The sequence below is a fragment of the Nelumbo lutea genome, chromosome 2, assembly GCF_056320005.1.
Source record: "Nelumbo lutea isolate HS-2025 chromosome 2, American lotus-T2T, whole genome shotgun sequence".
NCBI lineage: Eukaryota > Viridiplantae > Streptophyta > Magnoliopsida > Proteales > Nelumbonaceae > Nelumbo > Nelumbo lutea.
The window spans coordinates 53,565,861-53,593,748 of record NC_142685.1 but is presented as its reverse complement, the minus strand read 5'-3'; the positions used below and the strand labels follow the sequence as shown (position 1 = coordinate 53,593,748).

General features: G+C 36.6%; 1 protein-coding gene across 2 annotated transcripts; it reads left to right on the top strand.

Moving 5' to 3' along the window:
- The first annotated feature begins 10,653 nt into the window (after positions 1-10,653).
- LOC148870742 (protein GRAVITROPIC IN THE LIGHT 1-like) lies at positions 10,654-26,854 on the top strand. 2 transcript variants are annotated; one of them, XM_088970250.1, is made up of 4 exons: positions 10,654-10,848; positions 24,288-24,419; positions 24,721-25,394; positions 25,797-26,854. In XM_088970250.1, the coding sequence occupies exons 1-4, from the start codon at positions 10,796-10,798 to the stop codon at positions 26,564-26,566; spliced, it is 1,629 nt and encodes a 542-aa protein (XP_088826376.1). In that variant the 5' UTR covers positions 10,654-10,795; the 3' UTR covers positions 26,567-26,854. The 2 variants fall into 2 exon arrangements, with proteins under 2 accessions (XP_088826376.1, XP_088826375.1); XM_088970249.1 differs by lacking the exon at positions 10,654-10,848 and adding an exon at positions 17,342-17,550.
- The last annotated feature ends 1,034 nt before the right edge of the window (positions 26,855-27,888 follow it).

Genomic DNA, 27,888 nt, shown 5'->3' with positions numbered 1-27,888 from the left:
CTAATTTAGTAGAGAGCTTATCTCCTAAATTATCTCTAATTCCTACTTATCCTATCCTCTACTTTTTATCTAAATCTATCTAAAGAAAGTTTGGATTAAAAAATTTAAGAATTATTTAAATATTCTAACAAAATTATATAATAACTTTAAAATATTTATTAAAAACATAAAAAAATAATTTTATATTTTTATAAAATATATCACGAAATTATGTACTAACAATTTAAATTATGTTTTTATGGATTATCAATTTAATTTTTTTCAAATATTTAATGATATGTAATAAATTTAAATAAATAAAATATTTATCATAGATAGATTTTAAATAGTTAAAATAACGATATTATGTAATAAATTTAAAAAAGATCTGAAAAGTAGAAAAAATAATAATAACATAATATTGAAATTAATAATAATTTAATATTTTTACATAATATTGTAAATAACTAATTTCACTTATATCAAGTAATAATTTATAGAAATAGCTTTCAAAAAAATTAATATTTATTATTAATAATTTTGAACTCTTAATTTGTATTTATTATATAATTATGTATATTAAAATTACTATTTGTTGTATTTTAGTAAGTATTTATTGTTTTTTGTGATAAATGTATTTTCAATGATTATGTATAAATTTATTTTATTTTGTTATTTAATAGAAAGCTTTCAATAATTATTGGAGATTAAACGACTATTATTGAAAATTTTAAATTTAATTTGTTGTACTTATTGTATTTATTGTATTTTTGTTATAACTTATTGATTAATATTTATTAAAAATTAAACTATTATTTAAGATTATACTATTTATTGACTAAGTAAATATATTTTTAGTACTTATTGTATTTTTGTAATTATTGTATTTTTTTCATTATCAATATATTTTCAATAATTGGGTATTTTTGCTATAAATTTTCAATAATTATTGGAGATTAAACTATTGTTATTTATTAGAGATGAGACTATTAATTTAGTTGAGATTATGAATGTTCATGAGTTGGTTTGGTTCGGTCATAGGTTACTTGGCCAACCAAATTGACCTGGTCAAGTTGGGGAGTTGGTCAGTTGAAACCAACTGACCTTTTGTAAAAACCAACCCACTCAAGTTGTATCAGTTTGGTTCAATTTTTTGGTTTGGTCAATCGGTTCAAAAGACTTAAACTTAAAATTTTACTTTAATTTTAAAAATTATAGTGCAATTATTAAAAAATAAATTTAAAAATTAAATTTATGATATAAAACATTTTAAACTAAGAAATATGGGAAATTTTCCACTTTTTCATATTAAAAATTATATTTAAAATATAAAAAAAAAATATATATATATATATATATCCATAGTTAGGTCCATCGGTTTGGGTCAATTTACAAATGGCCAAAGTGAAACTAATCCAACTTGGTCGAATTGAGAAATTTTTTAACCAAAGCCAACCTAAAATACTAGAAAACTGACCAACTCGGGTCGAGTTGATCGGGTTCGTCGGTTTTATCAATTTGATGAATAAACCTAATTAGAATTAATTATTAAAAATAATATATAAAATATGTATAATTATTAATTATTTAAAAAGTTGAAATATAAAACAATTGTATACTCTTATGTGTTTCTATTAGGGTCATTTACTAGAATGCACCTTAGTTTTACATATTTACTTAAACTTATCGTATAATTTTTATTTTACTAAAACATCTCATATATTTTACAACTTATTTACTTAATCAACCTTTCATTAAGGAGTATTTGTTTTGCCATTAGGCCCATGATTTTTTATTACAAAAATACACTTAACACTTTTTTTTTTGTACAGAAAACAAAATTGACCAAATATAGCCAATAAAATGGTTGTCCGTGTCTTATTAAGAACAAAAATGGTATTTTTATTTTTATTTTATTTTTATTAAACTTATTTAAATGAACATTAGGGTCAACACTATTATCTAACGGAAGATTGATTAAATCCATTGCAAATTATAAGTGGTGTTTCAATAAAATGTTAATTATAGGATAGATTTTAGAAAATCCAGGGAACTATAAGGGGTATTTTAGTAAATGACCATTTTCTATTATTTAGCTTTTGCTTAATAAATCTCATGTATCGCACGGGTCCCCGCTAATATATTATTAATAAAGTGAATTAAAAGTAACTTAATTTGACATCGTTCCTATTTATAATATAAACACAAAACCCATAACAATTCAAAACGGATTGTGTATTGGATTGGGACTATTCAATCTAATTATAAATAGATTGAATTTAAGTCATCCTTAACCAGATCAAATTTGAATAATTGGATACCAATTGCAGCAACCCTAGCATAAGAAGCATGTATTCCTTACAACAACTCTAAACGAGGCGCATGCCATCTCTAACTCAACAATAACAAGGATTCTCACACCTCTGTTTTCATTCTCATCATGGGGTTTTGTGTAAGGTTTTCCATGGGATCTTTCTAACCAATTTAAATTATTTTTTATGCATATAATATCATAGATGGTGTTTGGATTTATTGTTGTTTATCAGTTAATTAGCGCCATTCAACACAACATGTGTTTTCCAATGAGATTCAATTTTTTTAAGTCATTAAAAAACATTTCATTCTCATCATGGGGTTTTGTGTAAGGTTTTCCATGGGATTTTTCTAACCATTTTAAATTATTTTTTATGCATATAATATCATAGATGGTGTTTGGATTTATTGATGTTTATCAGTTAATTAGCGCCATTCAACACAACATGTGTTTTCCAATGAGATTCAATTTTTTTAAGTCATTAAAAAACATTTTTCTTGAGTTGTGTGAGAGTTATCCATTGGAGAAAAGAAAAGTCCTTTTTTCACTATTTGGTACACGTGATGACTAATGGAGCCTACCTGTCAAAAAAACATTGTACGATATGTCTTTTTTTCTCATTTTTAAAGAAAAGCACTGTACAAAATGTTTATTAGGTATATGTTTGGGCATCGATGCTATCAGAAAATGGTATTGCTGATGTGTGGGTTGAAAGCACCGTTTTTTGAAAAAATGGTGCCTTTTTTTTCAGAAATGTTGTTGCAAGGTAAGACGTTTTCTGGAGCAACAACTACGCTTTTTATTTGGTACCAATGCTCCAGAAAATGTTTTCAGCACTGGTACCTATTATCTACTGCCACATCATGTCCTTGTCACTGCCACCTCATATCCTTGTTGGCAACAACGAGGAGATCAAATCAGCCCCCCACAAGATTGCCCCACACAACATCCCACAACACATCCCCTCCATGTATTGGGAACATCTCCCAATGATGACATCATCATGTATGCTATTATCATTGGGAGATGTTTCCATTAATACATGAGGGAGATGTGTTGTGGGACGTTGTGGGGGGTTGATTTGAACTTGCAACAAGCTACAGTTCCAGGAAACGCCAAATTTGGCATTACTCCAAATCATGCCTTTTTTGATTTCCAAGGTGTGGTGTGGAGCACCATTTTTATAGAAAAATGGTTCCAAACAAATAGACGTTTCTTGGAGCACCATTTTTTCTGATGTGGCGCTGATGTGTCACCATTTTTTGGAGCAACAACAATGATGCCAAATAGACGCTAGATAAATGGCAGTGAAACTAAGGTGGCGTTTGATAAATCTTAAATTTCAGATCTGAAAAGAAAAAAATATTAAGTGTCTGAAATCTGAAAAGAGGCATAGTTGCTTTTCTACTTTTTAGAGCATCTGAATCCATAAGTTTGTTTGTGTTGGATCAACCCTTTACCATCTGAAATTTACTGATTTTATAATTTTACCCCTAAAACATACAATTTGGAAATGTTGAATTCAATTTACATTATCTCATAAAAATTAAGTTTCAACCTCAAAATAATATTGAAATAATAAAAATAATAAATAATAAATTAACAATTACTCATTAATAGATGAAATGATTAAAATTAAAAAAAAATAATTAATGATTATAAAAATATTAAAATAATTTATAATTTATAAAAATAAAAATAATTTTTAAAAATCAATGAAATAATTAAAAATTACTAATTAATAAATAACACAAGTAAATTCAATAAAAAATTAATTAATGTTTAATAAAAAATATTAAAATAATTAATAAAAGTAATTTATAATTAATAATTAAGAGAGGCATTATTATTATTCACCGAAGTATTGAACCACCACTACTGCTTATTGTAGTGGCGGTGGCGGTGGCGGTGGTGGGAAGACAAGGGAGGGAGAGAGAGAGGGTGAGAGAAAAGACAGGGAAGAGAGAGAGAGTGAGAGAGAGAAGACAATGGTAGTGGAGGTGGTGGGAAGATAGGGGAGAGAGAGAGAGAGAGAGAGAGAGAGAGAGAGAGAGTACAACAATCTTGCTGAATCTAGGGTTATGAATATCTGATTCATAAAGTTTGTTTTGATTTTCCTTTAGAAAGGAAAGATTGGTTTTGTTGGTGAATGGCGACACCATTGATGGGCCTTCCACATAGAGATGGAGGTCTATCTTTAATGGCTAGTGCCGTGAATCCGGTGGATCCTTCTTCACTCGAGGCTCACTTGAAGAATTCTGCTCTAAAATCTCTGTTTCTTATCTTCCTCTTCTTCCACAAGGCTATCATGTCTGAGTTGGATGGGCTACATCAAGTTGCCTTGGCTTTTGCGATTGACCGGAACGGCGATATCCAAAGGTTGTTGAAGCGGTATCATTTTCTTCGGGAAATCTATAAGACGGGGAGAGAGAGAGAGAGAGAAAGAGAGAGATTTTAGAGCGGCGGTGGTGGGAATATAGGGTGAAGAGAGAGAGAGAGAGAGAGCCGCTGCAAGTTGCAGCGGTGGTGGTGGGAAGACAAGGTGAAGAGAGAGAGAGAGAGAGAGAGAAAGAGCCAAAGAGAAAGAGATTTCGAATGTTTAAATCTTTTGGGTTTGGGGTATCAGGGGTAATTCGGGTCATTTATGAAAAACTGTAAAGATATTTTGGACATTGGACCGGCTCTGAAACACATCTGAGTGCATTAAGAATTTGCCAAAGGTCTATGATTTTCAGATCTGAAAATCAGTTTTAGACCCAATTTAAGAGGTACAACCAAACAAAGGGTGAGGTCTGAAAAGTAACATTTTCAGATTCAGACCTCTAAAAATTACAATCAAACGGCACCTAAACATCCCCTTAATCCTTCGAGATTAGTATAGTGATGGTGCATATAATTTCTCTTTTCCTTTACCCACTGCAAAACTTTTTTTTTTCACTGGGCCTCTCCAATTAATGGAAAAAGCCCTCCAAAAATAGCTGTATGGCACTTTGGTTGCACAGCTGCGTTTATTGAAGTAGTAAATTGTAGGGCTGTCAATGGACCGGATATTGGTCTAGTCCAATCCGGTCCTGTATGAATCCATTATAGATGGACTAAACTGGTCCAATTCAATGTCTGAACTTTTAAGGGTTCAACACAAACCTGAACCCATTATATCAATAGACTGGACATTGGTTCAATTCGACCAATTCCAATTCATTACAAATGGATCATGTCCAATCCAATCCAATAAATAGTCTAAAGTCTAATCCATTAAGTCTAGATTAATCCAATTTAATATATCTTATTAATGTTTAATCTATTCAAATTAATTTTGATTTAAACCGGTCCAGTTCAAACCTGATCCATTGACATCCCTAATAAATTTTAGTGTTAAAACGGTCCATTAACTCAAGTGGTGGCTTAATGGTCAACAGAGCCACCGCGCCACTGGTCCGGACTCACTAAACCAATCCAGATTTTTGTGATCGTACGACATTAAGACGGTCGAAATTAGGAACAGGAGCACATGTTGTACGGGTAACAATGGACCTACGGTTACAGGAAACATCATTTCCATGAAAAACAACCTACATTGTGTGATCCAAAACCTGCGACGTCGCATTCTTCTTTTTCTTTTGGTCTTTTAGGAACTAACCCAGAAAATTTGGGGATGAGATCCAAACAGATAATAATAAAAGAGCAGTCTTGATGCCTGTCCTACGTTTACAGTGATCTAATTGTCACCTTCTATATCCATATTACTACGAGTGCAAGTCGGGTCAATAATAAAAGATCAGTCTTCATGCCTATCCTACTTATTCCTAGACCAACCCAATATTTTTCGGGTTAGGTTGGATTTGGACTGAAATAAATGGTTTATAAAATTTATTGATCGTCCCTCCGCCTTGAGTAAAGCTTCGGATTAAAAAAAAATATGGGTTTGATGAATCATTTTGGCCACTGATTTTTGGGTCAACGATTTGATTGTTTAGTTCAGATGGATAGACTGTTTTGACAAAATAAATAAAAATAAAAAATAGTTAAAAATTATTGAACGGATTGATGGTTCGACCACCCAGATTAATGAATCATTGACTGATTTAACTGTTTTTTATCAGAGACCGAATTTGAAATAAAACGAAACCGATTGCCTGAACAGTTCCCGGACTGAACAATCTGACCGTCTGAATCACAACAGTTCAAAAACCATGGGTTCGATTATGATATATACCAAAAAACTTGATAACCTATCAATCATTATTGTTATAAAAGTAGGAACCAGTTAGATGGTTATTTATCAAATTGAGAGAAGGGAGGGATTAATTGGTTAAAGTCTTTCCAATATCATGTCTCTTATGCAGCAAAAAATTTCACACACATATGTATATATTCGTATGTATAATTGCATATATGGTTCAAATGGGGCAAGAAAAACCCTAACCCAAACTTCAACAAACCAACCAAATTAATTAACCTGACCCAAGTTTACTCTTTATCATATGCCCACACAACCAGTCGATCGAGGATTCCAATTATATTCCTGTACACTAGGCAACTCGTCTAGATAAACGGGCATTGGATTTCCACACCCAAAACATTTCATCACCGAATATCGTAGCACAAAGACATCTGAATCGGTATGGGTCTCGCCAATTTTCATTTGTCTTTTGGAGAAGGCTATATGTCGTTTTATAAACAACAATCGACCGTGTTGTATTCTTATCAACAAATCACAGAATACTGATTATAACAAGAGAAAATAGACAAATAATAGACCATTAAATCATCCGTTACGTACGTTGAATCAGCATTCAGACATGATAGGAGCCTCAATGGGGTTGGGGGCCTATATGTTTTTCAGCACCTTATAATTGGTTTCATTGTATTGTGCTCTGTAATTGTTTATCAAAACAATACTTTCCACAACTACAAATGGGCTCTGCATTCTTTTTCTTTCTCTGGTTTCAGTTTTAGTCATTACATTTAGCCCATTTTTTTCTGCCAAATTCCAAGTTCCAACAACTTAAATCATGGATACCATCCAAACACCCAAGCCAAATCATGGTACCAGTGGTGGACGACAAACACATCAGAGAGGACTCTCACTTGAATTGTTTTTTTTTTTTTTAATTAATTTGCTGCTTGATTTGAATTGTATGAAGGTTGCTTTTTCTTTATGGAAAATGCTCCCCCTTGAGGTGTTGATTAGAGACCAAAACTAGAGTGACCCCTCCGCTAATTTGTCCATTAATGGAGCATGTCTTTGTGTCTGGTTTACTTTGATTCATGAACCGTTGTCAAAAAAAAAAAGAATAGGCTGTCAAATGGAACCAAAAATGGAAATCAGAAATAAAGCAATTAAGAGTGTTTTATAATGTGAATGCTTTGTTTTCATTTGTTTTGGATATCCTTACATCAGCAAAAAATAAAAACATATTTTTAATTGAACAGGTGGGCTAGGCTTAACATGAGCCAATAAAAATTAAACATATCATGTGACAACAATTTTAACAATTTTAGTGTGATCGGTCGAAAGTTTGATTTAATGTGTTACAAATATTCATTAATGTGTCATTCAACGATTTCTATTGAAACCAGCCAATTAGTGGGCTGGGTTAGCTAACTTGGTTGGAATCAAGAAAAAGGAAAGAAAGCACTGGTTTGAACTTTCATCCATATCATGGTTTTCAAAACTGGACTGATTGGATGGCCGGACTGGAAAAACCAGGAACTAGTTAGGTGATTGGTTCTGTTTTACCCAGAAATTTTGCCCTAAACCATTGACTTGGTCAGTAAACTGCTGATCCAGGTGGTCTAACCCTTTGAACCGTCCAATGGTTTGACCATTTATTATTATTATTATTTTTTTTTTGTTAAAATTGCCCACCATTTTATTTGAATGGCCAAACCATTCAACCCGGGAACCAGACCCCTGACCGGTTCATTGTCCGGTTCAGTTTTAAAAACCTTGATCCATACGTGAACCATGTCCCAACCATCCTGTACCACTACAAAGACATTGAAATTTTGATATATGTCACAAAGAAATGAAAAAAAATAGAAAAAAAAAAAACTAAACTCATGTTTGAGATTTATTACTTGATAAATAAGTGCTTATTTGATACTTGCTTAAAAATAAGTGCTTATCTTAATAAATATTGGAATTTGATGAAAAAACACTTTATTATTTCAAATAAAGGTAGTATAAGTATTTCCAAAGTGATGTGACGGACCAAGACTGTATTTGGGCTTGTTGAATAATTGCTTATTTTCAGGGATTAGTAATTATTTGGATTTATTTATTAAACACAAATAAGTGCTTATTATAGGTTTGATCCGTCTCAAATAAATGCTTATTTGAATAATCACTTCCGGGCTAAATATTTTTAATTTCTCCCTAAATAATTAAAAACGATAAATTAAAATTTACTCTCTTTTAGTTTCTCTTATTTACAAATAAATTAAAATTTTAGTTTCTCTTATTTACAACCTAATTTATATCTAATTAATTTTAATTTTGATTTTTCTCCTTCACACTTCCCTGAATATGGATAACTCTGCACTCAAACTCAAGTAGTCAATCATCCCCACGTTGAATCTACCTAATAGCATATAAGGGCAACTTTTGGGGTTTAATATCAATAAAAGTAATATATTTAAAAAAATACAAAAATATGTTAACTATTTAAAAATAATATCAATAAATAGCAAAAATGTTGTTTGTCTTCTTCTTGCCATTTGTTCACTAGAGCCGCCGTCTACCGCCGCCGCCTCCTCCACCCACCTCCACCTCTGGCAACGTTGCTGGAGGTGGTCGGAGGCAGAGGTGGTTGCGGCAGCGCTAGTGAATTCTCTGTCCAACGCCGCCACCTTTGCCCACCTCCGCCTCCACCTCCAGCAACGTTGACGAAGATGGGTGGAGATAGAGGTGGCGGAGGCAGTGGGCAGAGGAATGACCACCAACACCGTTGCCGCCACCTTCGACAACATTGCCGCAGGCGGAGGCAGAGGCGGCAATGGCGGGTGGTGGTGGGCGGCGAACGATGGTTCTAGTGAACAAATGGCAAGAAGGAGAAGATAAAAAATTTCAAAAATAGACTAACTTTTTAAAAATAATATCAATAAAGGGCAAAAACATTGTTCATCTTCTTCTTCTTGCCATTTGTTCACCAGAGCCATCGTTCGCCACCGTTGTTCGCTGCTGCCCGCCGCCACCTCCACCTCCACCTTCGCCTCCACCTCCGGCAACATTTCTAGAGGTGGGCGGGGGCAAAGGTGGCGGTGGCGGCGCTGGTGATTTTTCTATCCAACGACGCCACCTCCGCCTCCGCCTCCGGCAATGTTGCCGAAGATGGGTGGAGACAGAGGTGGCGGCGACGGCAAGCAAAGGAATGACCACCAGTTTCGCCGCCGCCACCTCCGGCAACATTGCCGAAGGTGGAGGCGGCGGTAGGCGGTGGCGGGCGGCGAGCGGCAGCAGACGACGGTTCTGGTGAAGAAATGGCAAGAAGAAGATGATGAACAGTGTTTTTGCCCTTTATTGATATTATTTTTAAAAAGTTAACCTATTTTTGAATTTTTTTTAAATATATTACTTTTATTGATATTAAACCCCAAAAAATTGCCCTCATATGCTAAAAACCCTAAAAAAAAATCTCAACGTTGGAGGTATGTTCTGAGGTACTGGAGCTTAATTAATTTCTATTAAAAAATAAATCAACTCAACTCAATCAATTACATGAGTTCTGTTCCGCCATTTAGCTCTGTCAATGTCGTATCCAGTGGTAAATTGTGGGCAGTTAGATTATGGGTTCTAAATCGGAAAAATAAAATAAAATAATAAAAAATCATATATAGCTTATGTCCATAGCCTTTGATTTTGATAAATCGACCGAAAAAGAAAAAGAAAGAAGAGGACGAAGAGATTGACGTTTCAGCTTACGATTCCCTGAAATGGAATTAACTACTGCCTTTTGAACGAGTCCGGATCTCCTGCCCACAAGTCTGTTCACGTTTATGCAGTCAAACATAGAGAATATCTCATCGAGTATTATACAGGAGAGATGTTTCTAATTCACGAAGGTAGTATGTTGTGGGTAGAGGTGGGCAGAGTTTTCGTGGGCAAGAGATCCGGAGTCCTTTTGAACCTACTGTTCCATAAAAGGAAATAGTTGTTTTCTGCTTTATCAATCCTCGGATATGGTGAGGACAAAACTGGGTTGTCTTCTTTGTAGTGGATAAACAGAAAGCGACGAAGCAAGACGCCGAGGAGGCCCGGTTGGAGCTGTGCGGCGGGGGAGACAGCAAAGAGTGGTTTCTCTCAACTTGGGACGTGGCAGGTCATCGTCAAAACCTTTCAAGCACAAAAGCTCTCCGTTCTCAATCCAAGTGGCAACATCTTTAAATCCCCCCTGGTTCAGACGTCGGGCATTAGCAGGGTCTAGCTGTTGTGGTTCTGCCGGAAGCTATTTCAGAGTGATCTTGGTTTAAGGTCTTGAGCGGAACGAAACAGTCGAGATGTTTCCTCGAATGTGCATTAATCTGGAGATGTTGCAGTCCAACAAATCCACGTAAGTCTTTTCACAAATTAACTGACTTAATTACTTGTTTCGATTACTGTATCAGTTTTTCTTCTTGATTATTCTCTGTGCATTCATGGTTGATAGTAGGACATGCGAGCTGAGATTAGGTTCAACCCCAGCTCATTTTACGTGGTAGCTATATGATAATATCATATACAATACATGTTCTAACAATATTAAGATTCTCCTCGTCCGTTGTTCTAGGGATCGATTTTCTACCGATTTGGCAGAAATCAGCAGAATCGACCAACCAAACAGGATTATAATCAGTGATTCTTCCGTGGCTGATGCCAAACATCACCCTAATTGTGTGATTTTATGTTTTAGAGTTAAAGTTGTTCGACATGATTCAAAATTATTTGAATCGTGTTGCAGCAATTTTGATAGAATGAAAGAAGGAAGCGGTGCAATTCATCGATCATTTTGCAACGTTGCCTATTAGAGGAGGGGAAAAGATTGTCTGCGACTGTGGTCGCATGACAGTGTGCGTCACTATCGTAGCAAAAGTGAACCTGAGGTTCCCAGAGACGGAGCTCATGTCATGTCATGTGAACCTGTCCCGTCGGTCTGAGCTCTGAGGGCCGGAGTGTTCCTCCTCCCAATGCAGCCATGAAGTTTTAACTTCACGTCAATGGAGCCAAAGTGAAATCCAAGCTATATCCTAATCCAATAGCTTCAATCTTAGGATCACAACTGAGACTCTCCTCCTCCAATCACTCCACGGGTTCTTGTCAAGTGGGTCTAAGCCGATGAATGACTCTCTTCTGCAGAGTAACTTCATGCTCAGCTGAGGCTCTACTGGTGAGAAGTATTATAGAATAATATACATACAGAGTATCTAACTCACCCAGTGATCACAAATTTTTCAATGTCAATACCAAACTTTCATAGAATTCTCGTGATATCTATCAGCAGAGTAACATTACAAATTCACAAATCACAATGGCTGTGACACAGTATCGAACTTGAACTTGATATGGGTCGGTTTTACCCTCCCCATACCCAAACTGACAATGATTGAGACTCTGACCTGAACCCAATTTTTATTGTACAACGAAAAAGAAAAAAAACCATTACCATTTATAGGATCAGATTAAGGCAGGTTTAACCATTTAACCATATTGGTCTGGCCAGACAATTTGACATCTCTAAATCTGACATGTGGGGTCAGTCACCATGGATGGTTTGAACTCTTTCCACTGTCCTCTACCCATAAAACTCTAAGGCTGTGTTTGGAATTCCACAGAAATCCTTGAAAATTTTCCCTCAACGCCAAGATAGGCAATTCCTCTTGATTTTAGAACTATAATAAAATAAGAGTAAGTTATTAATCATGCATGTTGTGGAGCTCTAAGTAGGTTCTGGAGCCAAGGCCTTTTTTGTCTAAAGTGTCTGAACCAAATATAAATTTTGTACGTGGTTCAATATTACACCCATTTATTTTGTAATTATAATTTGCACTCTTGTCTGATACAAAAAGTAAACTTTTTGTTGCATTTGCACTCATTGATAGTGCAAAATTTGCACAACTTTCCTCCCATCTCAATTCTCTCTCATATAATGTAGGGATCACATCATCTTCCTACCACTCCCAAACAAATAATCATCTTCCTACCTCCAAGGTGGGGACCCATTCATTTTAATTCTCACAAATAAATAAGAATTCCATGTATTTACACTAATACAAATATATACCGTTCATGAAATATAAACTTAATTTAATTTTGCATTGATAAATTTTATATTCTTACCAAACAAATTTGATTGTGATGGGCACAAACACCAATTCCATAATTGAAATTTAAACTTTTATCCGCCAACTTTGCTCCTATTTTGAATGCAAATATGTTAGAAAAAAATAATTTTCAGTACAAAAACATATTCTTATGCTGAAAAACTGAACTAAAATATAAATTCACTTTCATTAGCGTTTGCACTCTTACTAAACACATGGAAAAGAATCTATAATTAGTAGGTATATGATTTCTTTAGGAGAATGTGGACACTTCTCATAAGAATATAAGATCATCAGCAGTTCTGCCAGTCCAATCACTAAAATGGGCAGGGATAGGACTAGGTTTCTCTACCATGGCTAAAGTCAAAAGACAGCCCAAAGTGGATTTCACATATACTGTGTTCCTTCACCCTTTGTAAAACTGTGTGATGTTATCAAATGTTGTATGGTTTGGGGTAAAAGCTTGGAATTTGGGGCAAAAGAGTCTAAATCAGTCTTGGGCCGTACTACTCTATGAGTTGCAATTTGTCCTTAATGGGTAGGAGTGCAATTGGATAGTCACAGGTTGGGCATTTATCAAAATTTGAATGGACCTGACTTAGAGGTCAGAGCCCAAAATAGTGTAAAATGCCAACTGGGGCTGGCCCGAGTTGCACCCCTAGAGGGTGAAGAGCCCAGACCGAGTGACCGGCCATTATAAAGGTACTTTAGCCAAACGAAAATAAAATTGGAAATGATAGATTAGTGTTTGTTTATCCATTTTTTTCCAAGGAGACGATTGAAGAAGAAAATCAATGAAGCTTTTACAAAGCTGAAAGAAATATCCATAGATCTGATGATGGCTAAAAGATTAAGTGACCTAAAGTCTTTTGGTGGTATTGTTGTAAGTTCTTACGATCAATTTCATCCAATGATGGCCTGAAGCAGGGGTAATAAATAATAATAGGCCGGGCTTAGCACCTATGGTAAGAGTTATAATCCAGGCCCAGGCCAGGGGCCTGGTTCCAGGCCTATGACTTTAAATATAAAATATGAAATATGTAATATGTATTATAGGTGTAATAAGTATTGGTCGGTCTGGGTTCAGTGGGCTCGGCATAAAATCTAGGGTGAAGCAGAGAAATTTCTAGGCTGGGGCTGACCGCTGACCCCCCCCCCCCTATAAATAATGACCCTTAGTCTGACTGTCTAAAGTCATCCATTTTTGGCATGGTCTGGGATCAAATTTTTTGGCTTTGGGTTGGACCTGATCTGAAAACTCGGGCTTGACCTTGTTTTCTATATTTATTCCATACATGAATGTATATAGTGTATTCATGTTATGTATGCATTAAAACATATTTACGCTATTATGTATATTTTAGAGTGTAATAATATTTACGTCCTTATCTGGGGCCCACTTTACATGCCCAAAAAACTATGCTATAATATCTATTTTTTAGTGTTTGTAATACACATATTCCTTTTCGTATATAAGAGATGGTTTTCAACCCATGCCCAAATCCAAATGAACTCCCTTAAGCCCGAGCTCAGTCCCAATTTTGTTGGGTTTAGTTTGGGTTGGGCCATAGTTGGCACACTCAGGGTTTAAGCCCATTGTCCTCATCTTAGAGATGGGTTTGGGTTGGCTTTAAATCATGCCCAAACTGCCCAAGTTATACATCCTCAGTCCCTTGTCCTCAAGTGGTTCCAATTTATTAATGTGCATGTCTATACACAAATGCAGGCAGAAACATGGTGACCTGTGGTGTCATAATTCCTAACTGAGTAACTATTGCTATTTAGCCTACTTTGCTATCAATTAAAACCGAAACTGAGGGGATGTTCTCCAATCTGTACTGTTTTATTTTTTATGATTTCAAGAAAATTGGGCACTGTGGTTTTGGTTTGAAAACAATAGTTTCTTAAAACAAAATCGCAGAATAGATTTTCTTGGCTGTATACCATTTTTTATTTATCAAAACGGAACCACAGACATGTTCTGAAAATTTTGGATTTTCAAAAACAATTTTTTTTTGTCTGGTACTTCTAATATTTTATTTCATAAAGCATACAATAATTTGACAAAGATTCTGATTAAATAGATAATAATGCATTTTCTTATTTTTATTCTGTATTTATATATCTATACTTATGAACTAAGCTTTAGTGATGATCATTTTGCAGCCCTGCCCACAAATATATGTGTATTATGATATACATTTCATATTATAATCTAAAATTGTAGGCCTGGAACCCGATCCAGGCCCACGTAGGCCTAGCCCTGGGTTCATAATTCAGGCCCAGGTTCCAGGCCGGGCAGGGCCTGGGCTATATAGCCCTTACCATATATAGGCGCTATGCCCGTTCCATGACTACCCTACTATGCTTGTTTAAAATTGGATTGTATAATCCAAGGAGTTTTAGAATTGCACTTTGAAGGGTCTAGAGAAGTCTAAAAGAATTGAATAATGTCCTCAACAGCCAATATGACATCTCTGAAAAGTAAAAATCCTGTACACAACCCTGAGAGTAAAAATCAAAGAACAAGACCGAGAGTGAGGGAGAAGGAGAGTGAACTTGTGTGTTTTGTGTCTGCACTTAGGGGTGCAAGTCGAACTAGGTTAAGTAGGGTTGATGTCAACCCTAACCCAATTCAAGTTGTTGAAACCCCCAACCCTAAAACTTTGGACTGGGTTCGAACTAACCCACCCGAGTTTGGAGCCCAGTGTTGTATTTTGTGTGTGTCTTGATTCGAGCAAGATTAGGGTTGGGTCGAGGTCAACCCTAACACTTTGGATCGGGTTCGAACTAACCCAGCCCATGTTGCAGCTGTGTTATATTGTGTGTATTCTTGATTTGTTGGTTCACATACCCATGTCTTCGGCTCTTTGCTGTTGTATGGAATTCATATGAACTTAAGTTAGACAGTCAATTTTTTCCGCTACTTGGTATCGTTAACGGGTGCTTGAACAATAATGGGTGAATATGCTAACTGAATGACTTATTTCCTCGCCGTTTTACAAAGAAATAAGCTTTTCAATTTGGCAACAGGCCAACAGCCTCTAAACTCACTGGACGGTTGGATCAAGCTAAACTGAAATGAAGATTCAACCTGCCACCACACCATTATAACTTATCTTTGGAGAGAATGCTCCTGAATAAGCCAATGGGCTTGTTCGGTACAATTGGGTCCTAAATGGGGCTCACAGTAAACATTAGTGTGTTCAATCGTGATAGATTGTATAATTTTATCTCCAACTCATCGGGACTGCATTGTCTTAAGATCCACCGGGCTTTTATTTCCTTCTCTAGATTCTTTTGCCGTGTTGCACCCTTCTATCAACAAACATCTTTTGAGAGTTGCAACTATTTTTATGAATATGAGTAGACCCCGTGGACCGATTTCAAAAAGAAAATCAGTGGTTTGTCATGGTTGAATCAGTTTGAAAGAACATGTCAGCACTCGATTGATGTCTTGAATTCGATATTGAGTCTAGGCGAGCTGCACTTGATGATTATGGGTTTGTTTGGCATCGATGCCATTGCTCCATAAAACAGTGACACATCAGCGTTACGTCGAAAAAAATAGTGTTCCAGGAAACATTTATTTGTTTGGAACCGTTTTTCTATAAAATATTATGCTCCAAATCATGTCTTAGAAATCTGAAATACAAGGAGAAGCAGCTTATTGCTACCAACAGGGGCATTAGGTTGCAGTGATAAGGACACGATGTGGCATTGGATAATAAGTACAAGTACTGAAAACGTTTCTTATAACATTGATACCAAATAGAAAATGTTGTTGTTTCAGAAAATATCCTACCTAACGGCAACGTTTCTAAACAAAAAAAAAAAAAAAAGACAACATTCTATAAAAAAACGATACTTCCAACCCACATATCAGCAGCACCGTTTTCTGGTGCTGTATCTGCAGTATTGGTGCCAGACATATACTATATGTTAGGGGCTGTTTCATCGGGTAGCAAGGCCTTTGATTGACACCATGAGGTCACCAGTTTTTGAAAAAAAAAGTGTGAGGTCGAAACACCCGATTCACCCTTGAATTCAAATCGACACCCCACGGAAGCACGCCCCACACTTCCCGAAGTTGTCAATGGGAGATGTTTGGGATGAGGTGTGGGGCGCATATGTGAACTCTACACACTTGTTGGGATGTTAGAACTTTGGTTAGGGATTAAGGATTATTTAGCCAATAGCAATGTCCCACGTCATCCACCTAAGTGTAATACCCTACAACCACTAAAATCACACTTTCGTGTGCATGGCTAACGTGGGGCATTATTATTGGTCAAAATGCCTTCACACAACCATTAAGTGCAGCTCATCTGGACTCCTTCAGGCACTGTTTTTTGTAAGGAATTTAAGGATCCAACCATCTTCTCACAGACTCCATTCAAAACTCCAAACGCCCATGCCAAACTCGAAGAAATGATGAATTCTACCCAACCCTCAACCTAAGCTTCCTTTTCTTGATCACCATTCACCACCACTCGTATCGCTTTTGAGTATTCAATTATTAGCGGTTCGACAAGGAAACCTCGAGCTTTTTCTCCCTGGATCCTTTCTTTCCAGTGGCAACTCTCAGAAAGAATTTTACGCTAAAAAGCTCAGAGTGAACATTCTCTTTCAAAGTATATTCATCCAGCTCCAGACGAAATGGACCTTCTTTTGCTACCAACCGCCAAGAGAAAGGCAACAGAAATACAGCTTATGGTGTCGCGGGGTCTACTCTCAAATCTTATCCAGATTGCAAACCTGGAACTCAGAACTCAGATTCCAATTTATTAGCAGATATCATAGGTCATTTTCCTCAGGAAGATAAATTGATCGATCGATCGATCGATCGATACTGGACATCAGAAAGAGAAACAATTGATGTATTAAACTACGTTAATGGAAATGCCACCCTTCGTGTGTGTTCAAGTGGACAAGCTTCTCCTGAGCAGATCGAGGTAAGCTACGCTAAAGAACGTTCTTCTACTGTTTCTTTATGCTTCTGTTGTGCTTTTACATGCAGATTTGGTTTATTTTAGTCTGCATTTTAGTACATACAGCCCTAGTGTCACCCTCTTTCACATGACACGTAGGTTGGGTTTCACAGCCTACCACCATGGAAATTCAGTCCTTTTTTTTAGAGGTACAATTTTGGGTTGGGCCATCACTCACCCAACCTAACTTGATGTTTTTTCAGGTTGGATTTGGTGGGATTAACTATTTGGAAATTACATCTAATGTCTATCTTAAGGGGTAAGCCTGAGTACATCTGTCCCTCCACTCCACAGATCCCCATTGTGGGAGTTTTGTGCACTGACCTGTCCTTTAGCTATCTGTTAGGGTTTAAAGAGGCCAACCTTATATAAAGTTGGGTTGGCTTAGGGTTAATGCCTTGGGGGTAACCTGAACCCAAGGCATTAGCATGTTTATGAAAGAGGGGTTGGGGGAGGAGGGTGAAGGATTATTTACTGTGAAATATTACCATGACTTGATGTATAAGTCCCATTTTCATATACAATATGTCTGTTTGCATGAATATGTTAGTATGTATTTATGCCATGTTGCTAGCCCAATTAGGGGAAATACTATATATATATATATATATATATATATATATATGATGCTAGAAAGAAAAGATTTTGACCAATCAAATCCCAATGAATTTTGATGAAAACCCACCTGATTGATTATTTGCGATGCCTGTTAATTGATTAATTATAAATTTTTCCAGTATAATATCTTTCTCGCATCATAGTCCAACCCTCAATTAGATGTTGGGATGAATTAAGTAGATCAAAAGGCTAAACTGTCTTGTGCATAAATATTATCCACATGTATACAGATATAATTAGAGCAATTTATTTGAAAATCAGAGTTCTCTCTTTGAAATCAAAGCTCTACTTCTCAAAGGTCTATTTTGTAGAAAGTTTTACCATTTTCCTTGTGGGAATTATGGAGTTGGATATTAGGCATCTCAGATTTTCTTCAACAAAAAAACTGAAGGAAAGAAAGGGAAAGGAAGGGAAGACATTGTTCTCTTCATTCTAAAACCAAAAAACAAGGGATTTTATCAAATTTAAATATTGGTTTCATTTAATTTCCCTTTTTGGGATGGATCTGCTAAGCTGGATTTCCCGCCAACAAAAACTCTGCCCACATGGCATCCAGCAGCAGGTTGGGAATATCTCCCATACGTATATGTTATATTCATGGGGGAGATGTTCGCAATGTGTGGCTGGATGCCCACGCTTCCAGAGTGTGGCAGAGTTTTTGTGGGCAGGAGATCCCTTTGCACAGATCTGTTAGTCAGTTATTTTAGTGAGCTTGTCTAAACAACCGATGAATAATCTTCTAGATCAGAACTTGTGTTGCACGCCAAAAGGGCCCTCTCAAGTTGCTGCTTTTACTTTCTACCCTTGATCCCTTCGAATAATTTGAGTAGGATGGCATTTCTACCCTATCCAGTGGGTACCCTCCCGACATGGTGGGTTTTCAACTTGAAGGATGGGCTTTGGGGCAAAAGGACAGGTTTTGGGATTCTACAACCAGTACAGGTATGGATAGGGTACGGTATTAGGCTAAACCCGACCCTCTCTAGTCCACATATTGTTGGGATGCATATAAATTTTATGTACTAGGTGTGGAATTTAATAATATTTTGAATTTTATATGAAGGATAATTGATAATTTATGTGTTTTCCACATGTATTAATCAAATTGTTGAAAATTTTGTTGTTTATTTGTATTATTTTATTTATTTATTAATTGCTTATATATGACAAACCCAACCTACCCCTGTCCTTGAATACGAGAAGGGTAGGATTAGAGAAGGTTTTGCATTTTCATATTCGGGGACGGTTTGGATTCTCAAAATTCAACCCGTTATGGGTTTTGGGATGGATACGGGTTGGGAGGTTTAGGGAGGTGGGTATGATCTAGAATTTACAAAACCTTCCCCGAACCTACCCGTTTTCATCCTAAATTTGAGGACAAAAAAATACCACATGTCAATGGTATTATGAACATTTTTAAGTTAAAAAAAAAAAAAGTGTTGAATGGCTTTTATAACGTACGCATCTTGACTATAAGGTATAGGACTGATGTGGACCACTAATCAAGTGAACCCATGGCCAATCTAGAGGGCCTCTTATGGACGTTCTAGATTGGCCACAAGACTTCAACATGTAGCAGGAATTAGTGGAGCTGTCTAGTAAGTAGTAAGCTTGCCTAAGGATACATTTAGTTTGAGGGAAGATTTTGGTGGGATGGGAAATAATGGGTTGGGATGAAAAAGGGAAATGCATGGAAAATTTTCAAATTCCAGTTTGTTTGCAATAGGGAAAATAGTGGAAACATTAGCCCCAATAACAATTATTAATTAATTAACTAATAATCCTTAATTAATATTTTAATTAATTAATTAATAGTTAATAATATTTTACTAGTAATTGTTTTATTAACTACTTTATAATTAATTATTTAATTAAACATCGATTATTTTTAATTATTTAATTAAACATTGATTATTTTTAATTATTTAATTAAACATTGATTATTTTTAATTAATTAAATTTTTTATTTATTATTTGTTTTAAATTGTTAATAGTTTCTTTTTTGTATTATACTATTAGTTTTTATTAAATAATTAATATAATTCATGAGTCTAAAATTAGCTCTTTTTGTTTTTGCATTTTTAGCCTTTTTCATCCTTAATAAAATATAATTCTTATTCATCAAATTTATTTTTGTCAATATAATGAATATATAATATTAAAGGTATGCCAATTTTTTGCTACAACATGGTAGAATAATATGGCAGAGTGCTTTTGTTTCTTTTTTCTACATTATGTCTATAGTTGTTTCCATGTAAGATGGATGGAATTGTTTTAGATGAAATATGTAAGTCATATTTCATATATTGTATGGTTTTTATTTCCCTTGCCATATAAAATCAAAACAAATTATACAATATTATCATCATCATCATCATCCAAGCCTTGTCCCAACTTATCAGACTATATGAATCTTGTTTCACCGTTCTATTATATTTAATGTATCATTCACTAAAATATTAACACTTAAAGTAATTATTTATTACTTTGGCCCATGCCCTTTTTTTACCCCTACCCTACGGATATCAACGAGTTAGTTCTATCTGATAGACCCAAACCATCTTAAGTAATTATATCAATGACTTTGTCCTATTAATAATTTGATGGATTCTTGTTTTTGCTTGTTCTGAACCAATTGTTTTGTTAACAATATATAAAGGCTCCCTAGTTCTTTTGTAACTTTTATTATATTTTGTGTAAAAGTGTAAATTAGATAGATAAGAAAGATATTTTTATTAAAACACATGAATTATTAATATAATTTATTATTTTACAGTCATTTTTATTAAGATTATATTATCAAATCAAGTTTTAGTTTCTCTTTATTTAATTAATTATAGTTGTCGATATAATTGGGTCTAATCAGATCAAATCCAATTATCCTAATTATTAATTGGGATGATTTTGGGTATATGCATGGTTTTGTCTCGATTAAAGAATCAAGATGGGACTAGTACAGGTTGTGCAATCCATTGACAACCCCACTTCTAGCCCCTTCAATTTACATCAGACCACTTCTTCATATAAATGTTGTTAAAGGTTTTCTATGCACATAACAAAATCATTTTAGCCTACTTTCTCTCATTTTATTTCTTATTGGGAATTACTCCTAAGTTCCTTCAAATGATTTCAATTTTTATCCTATCCTTTGTAATTTTTCTATTCATCCATCTTAATATATGCATTTATGTCACTCAGTTTTTAGGCATATTGCTTTTTAATTACACATCACATTGCTCCATACGACATAACTAACTGGCCTTATAACTGTTTTATAGAATACAAGACGATAAACAAAAGTTTTACCATAAAAAAGAAGGAAATAATAATTGAAAATATTTCAATTTGAAAAAAAAAAACATTTTATAAAGAGACAAGTGCAGATATAATATAATCTCTCTTTATTTGTACATCCAATGAACCGTTCTCATTCTTGGAAGTCTAGCTCCAACCTAATGCTACTACGTACACACTATTATTTTCAGGGACAGTGTGGTTTGGTTAAACATGAAACACCATAACTCGGACTTACAACTACTAAATCTATGTCATAGCCTTCCTTGGAGAATCCCATGATCATGACCATATCGATGGAATTGTATTTTGGATTTGTAGACTTTATTTGAATCTTCTAACCTTTCTTCATGTCTTCCTATGAGAAAAGAAAAATCATTTTGCATGCCTCAATATCTCCATTGTTATGGAAACTGGAATGATACCAACCAGCTGGTTGGGAAGGTCTTCTGTTGGTAGTAGTGGAAACTTGAGTCGAATCTCACCTATACCTGGGTTGAGGGGTTATGAGTTGAGGAATGGGTTACATGCCATAGCCCTTCAAGAGAAATCAAAACAAAAATAAATAAATAAATAACTCGAATGGCATCACTTGAGACATCTTAGACAATGTTTGATAGGCAATGTTTTTACCTTGAAAAATCAAAAGGATAGGTCAATTGTGCACAGCCTCAATGCAGATTTGTTTATTTTGTTTAGGCTCAATTTGGAATGAGTACAAATATAAATATGTACACTGCAAAGGCTCAATTTGAAAGGAATACCGATACAAATTTGTAGATTGCAAAACCTTATATCTTGTATTATTTTGTATTTATTTGCAGTGCATATATTTATATTTATAATCGTTTCAAACTGAGTCTTAAATACACTTAAAAGACCGTTAGTTACTGCATAGGACCAAAGAGATTAAAAAAAAACGGGAAAAGTAGGAAAACACATGATACAGAATTCTGAATTCCAGCCCCCCCCCCCCCCCCCAATTAGCCCTCTACCCCCTATAAACCACATCCTGCCCATAAATTTGGCATACGGTCAGGATGCATTCCCCTGTACTTTGGGCCTAGTAAATTCTTATCTGAGCTGATTGGTACTTCTCCCAAAAAAAAAACCTCTAAGAACAATAAATATAAGAAAGTTGTTTTCACCCGATTCCAGAAGTTACTTTCAAATAAACCACGGTAAATTAATACAACCACGTTTACTTGAATCATTGCCACCAAATAAGAAATTGCTCAAAACTATGATACCGAAAAGACATAGTACTTCTTTCCAAAAAAAAAAAAAAAGAAAAGAAAAGACATGGTACCAAACAGAAAAAAAAAAAAAAAAAAAAAAAAGACCAATCAACCTGTAAAGCGTGATAGCCAATATATAACAGTGGCATAACATTGTTGATTTGTTTCATGAGAAAACGGCCACACTACTTACTTAACGAGACCAAGCAAGAAAGCACAAAGTCGCTTTTCTGGACTCTAGTACCCTCGTCTTCACATATGCTCTGACGAAAAGGTCCACTAGAGTTACTTCTTTTTACCAAATATTTTGGCTGGACACGTATGTTTATCTTGGAAGTTAGATGACATTTGATAACCTAAATAGTTTGGCTATACCTAATGTTTGGAATAGTACGATTTCTATTAATTGTTGATGCCCATTTCTCCTCTACTTGTTCCATATTATTATTGGTGTTGGTGGGCCATTCGTGGTCCGTTCCCATTCTTTGTTCCACACCAATGGATCCAAGGGCTAGACCAAAGTCTTTGACCTTTTGCATTTGTAAGAACTAGCGTGTGGGCCGTGGGCGTAGTCCATGCTTGGATATCACTTGTAAATTTCCCTTATTTTTAGGTAAATTATAGACTGTCACTGTCGTTGAAACTTGAAGGGCTTGATGGTATAGATAAAATTGCGAAATTGCCCATTTGAATTTTGAAGTTCTGTATTTTTTTTCTATTTTTCTGTGCTTTTATCGTTTTTTCTTTATCCACAGTTTTTTGTTGCCTTTTTTGGAATTTTGTATTTTCCTCTATTTTTTGTTATATATATTTTTTACAATTTACTGTACGTTTATAATTTATTTTATTTTATTTTTCTCTTTTTCTTTTTTGTTGTTGTATTTCTTGTTTTTGACTTTTTTCTCAAACTTCTTTTTTTATTTTCCTTTCTTTTTAATTTTATTAATTTTCTAAAAAATGATAAGGGCAATTTGGATTTTAGAAATGTTTAATTACGCAGTTTGTAATTAGTTAACTCACGGAATATACATTCAAAAAAAAAAACTCACGGAATATTAACAACATGGCCAAAGTGCTGGTGGGCCATTCTTTGTCCCTTCAGACTCCTACTTCCACACCAATGGATCCATGGGCTAGACCACCAAAGTCCGTGGACTTTTTGCGTACGTAAGGACTTCTGTGGGCCCAGATCCATGCTTGGATATCTGAGTATGCCCGACATACAAAACCGGTGCCTTCTCTCTCTCTCTCTCTCTCTCTCCCCAATATGCATGATTTGCGGTTTGCCACGTGATTGGTAATGGATGAGCTTTCCAATAAATGTTGAACTTTTTTAATTCACTCCCCAAACTCTGAGGTCCTGAGTCTCTTCTTTATACGGTAAAATAAAGCCCACTTGATCGGACGTTGAATGTAGAAAGTTGAAATCCACACATACAAAGTGGTTTTCCGTTCTCAGTATCAGTAGCCAGTACTGGTACAACAGCGGTTTCCCGACACGAAACTGTCGGATTCAAGCAATAAAGTAACAGCGGTTTTCTGGTTCTCCAGGCAGAAGAAGGTGGAGCGCAGGAGCATCGAAAAGGAAACCAAAGACCCACAGGCCCCACAGTCCATTCCGTTTAACAGGAAGTCGACGGAAAACCCTCCAAGATTCTCATTACGGTCTGAGAGCAAGCTAAGGTCAGCTCCTCCACCCTTTCTCCATTAGAATACAAAGTCAGAACTCCAGCTTAATTGCAAATTTATTTTAAAAAGAAACATGATGGGCTTTTCACCTTTATTTTTTGGATTACTTAAACCCCTCTTGGAGTTGGAGATCTTATTAATTTATTATCCTCTGCGTGCCCACCGCCCAGTGCCCACAACGTTCCTGAGTACTGACAATTTGGTTTTGGTCTGAACATTTATTAATTGAAAGTTGAAACTGAATAAAAATCCTTTTTCATATCATATTCCTCTTTTTTCCCAACTCTTTTTACAGAAACGAAGAGATCAAAGTGAAGAAAAAACCTGAAATGGCGACTAAGGTCTCCAATTTCTCTGATCTGATTCAACGAGTGGCGGCTTCTTGTTTGCTCCATCCACTAGCCCGAGGGCGGGACGTAGTAGAAGACCTGGACGATCAGAGTGAATATGAAGACGGTGAGGTCGAACCGTTCGGCGAAGAAGATGTGGAGGAAGAAGAGGAAGAAGAAGGATATAAGGTCTGGGATGAGAAGAGTAAGGTGGTGAGCTTGGAGAAGGTGACGGAGATGGAGATGCTAATGGGGGAGGTATTCGAAGCGGTGTCGGCTGTAAAGAGGGCTTATGTTAGCTTGCAGGAGGCGCATTGTCCTTGGGATCCGGAGAAGATGAGGGTGGCAGACGTGGCGGTGGTGGCGGAGCTGAGGAGACTCGTCGGTCTGAAAGAGAAGTTCCGGAGGAGGGTAAGAGGAGGCGGAAAAGGAGGACCGCTGGGGCTGGTTTCGCTGAGGGATGCGGTGGCGCCGTACGAGGCTGCAGTGGAGGAGCTTAAGAAAGAGGTGAAGGCCAAAGAGGTGGAGGTGGAGAACTTGAAGGAGAAGCTCCGAAACGTCGCTACGACTGGTAGCGGGAAGAAAGGGAGGTTTCACTCATTTCAGTCCAAGAGGAAAGTCAGTTGCAGTCAAGGTCAAGGTAAACCCCACAATCTCTCCCTCTCGATTTATAAAATCACGAAAATAACCTCATCTTTGTTGTCAGTCGTGTGTGACCCCAGTAAAGTCAGTAGGATGAAATTTACTTCTCCCTGAGCTTAAAATTACCACGTGGCAAACCAGTTTGATGTGGTATGCCCTACCTTTCCTCATCCCCGTTGGTCACATTGACCATCTGTCTTGTCATCTTTTCGGACGGTTGTGATAAAGGCCAAGCATCATGATTGCTGGACATGCCACGTGCGTGAACCACGTGTAAGACTATGAAGCTGGAAGCAGACAGCCTGTTGTTGTTGCCCTCCCCCTACATAGATGCTCCTCGAGGGTATTTTGGTCATTTCCAAATGACTGACGGACCTTTTTCTCCGACCACTGATTGCAGTTGCAACAGCGCCCGGGCCGGAGCTGTTCGAATCAACAATGAGCCAGGTGAAAGAGACATGTAAATCCTTTACGGCTCTCCTCATGTCGCTCATGCGGTCTGCTCACTGGGACATCGCCGCCGCCGTCCGATCTATCGAAGTTGCCACCAACCCCAACGCCATCGAAGACCACACCACCGCCATTGTCGAAGCCCATCACGCCAAGTACGCGCTCGAGTCCTACGTGTGCCGGAAAATCTTCCACGGATTCGACCACGAGACCTTCTACATGGACGGCAGCCTCTCATCGCTTATCCACCCCGAGCAGTTCCGGCGAGACTGCTTCGCTCAGTTTCGTGACATGAAGGCTATGGACCCGACGGAGCTCCTAGGCATCTTGCCAACTTGCCCATTCGGTAAATTCTGCTCCAAGAAGTACCTCTCCATCGTTCACCCCAAGATGGAGGAATCTCTTTTCGGAGACTTAGAGCAGCGTCGTTTGATCATTGCCGGAAACCACCCGAGGAGTGAGTTTTATGGAGAGTTCTTGGGCCTGGCAAAGGCGGTTTGGCTACTTCACCTGCTGGCCTTCGCACTGGAGCCGCCACCATGTCATTTTCAGGCAACGGGAGGATCTGAGTATCACCCTCAGTACATGGAGAGTGTAATAAAATTTACCGGCGGACGAGTGCCGGTGGATTCAGTGGTGGGATTTCCGGTTACTCCTGGGTTCAAGCTTGGCAATGGTTCGGTTATCAAGGCCAGGGTTTATCTCGTCCCCAGGGCTTGAGAGTTGAGATTGGGACTTGGGAGGTGAGGTGGTCAGTGTGCCCATACTCATGGCGCACTCGTTCCTTTCGCTGCCGGGGCATCCCTCATCCGTATGACGACTGTTGTTGAAACTAAGTGTACGGTGTGTAATAGACATTTAAGACAGACATAGTTTTGTCGTACAGTATGAGTTTGGTCGTTGCTTCGTCGTCTTCTATGGTTCTATGTATCTATTGTGAACTGGGGTTTGATACTTGAACTTTGAACATATGTTTGAATCGGAATCTTATTTATATTCACTACTTAATTAGTAGTACCAGAGTAACAGTGTTTAAAAACACAGATTATCTGGATTGAAAATGGTCGATCCGGACCCATTTCTGCCGGTTCCTGATTAATTGTTAACCAGATATTTTTCTGCCACGGGACAACCCGGATTGTTGTATCGTACCGCCAACATTGGGCTGGGCGGACCATATGATGTAGAGGTGTAAATTGGGCCTATGGGACTGGTATGGCATGACTTTGCGGGTTACCATGTTGTAAGTACACGTGGTCCTTATGAAGGTATCTTAATAGAGTCACATATATACTTGCGATGAGCAATGAGTGTTGCTTAAGACTCGCGACGGACATAAAATGACATCGCCGACCAACTGAGATAAATCTAATATATTATTATTACCTTGCGATGGACACAAAATAATAAATCATGTTGTAACAAATAGTAAGACCCCGGTATCAACGACACCTATTTATAGATGATTGAAGTCTTTTTTAGTCACAACAATCTGAGATGAGGCACCCCAAAGGCGATCGGATGGACACTCGAGCACGTCAATCAAACCCAAAACCTTGTGGTCGTGAGGAAATCCATGATGGGATGTAGTTTGTACATGTTGGATATGTGGCAAACCCTTAGTGGCATTCCTTTTCCTAATAAAAATCAAATCCCCCGTTAAATTCTCGAGATTTTCCCAATAAAAGGACGTTGTAAACTATGATCGGAGGATCTTATTGCCCAATTCTGTTGAGATGAATACTGCAGTGTACTTTTCCTGTATAATTATATATATGGTCGTACTACGGCCTATGCCATGGTAATTGTTTACAAATTCTAGATTAGAAATTGCCCTCTCCAAACCATCACTTTTGGTATGGGTGATTATTTGTAAGCTGGCCTAGAACCCTGGTCTGGTCCAGCGGTCCAGCCCGAAATACAGATATATAAAAATGCATATACATAAAGAAAAACTTATGCTGTCCGGAAGATAGGTACCAGAAGGGTTTTAATTAATCAAAATCCCCCATAAATTTTATATAATATATGATGTATATATA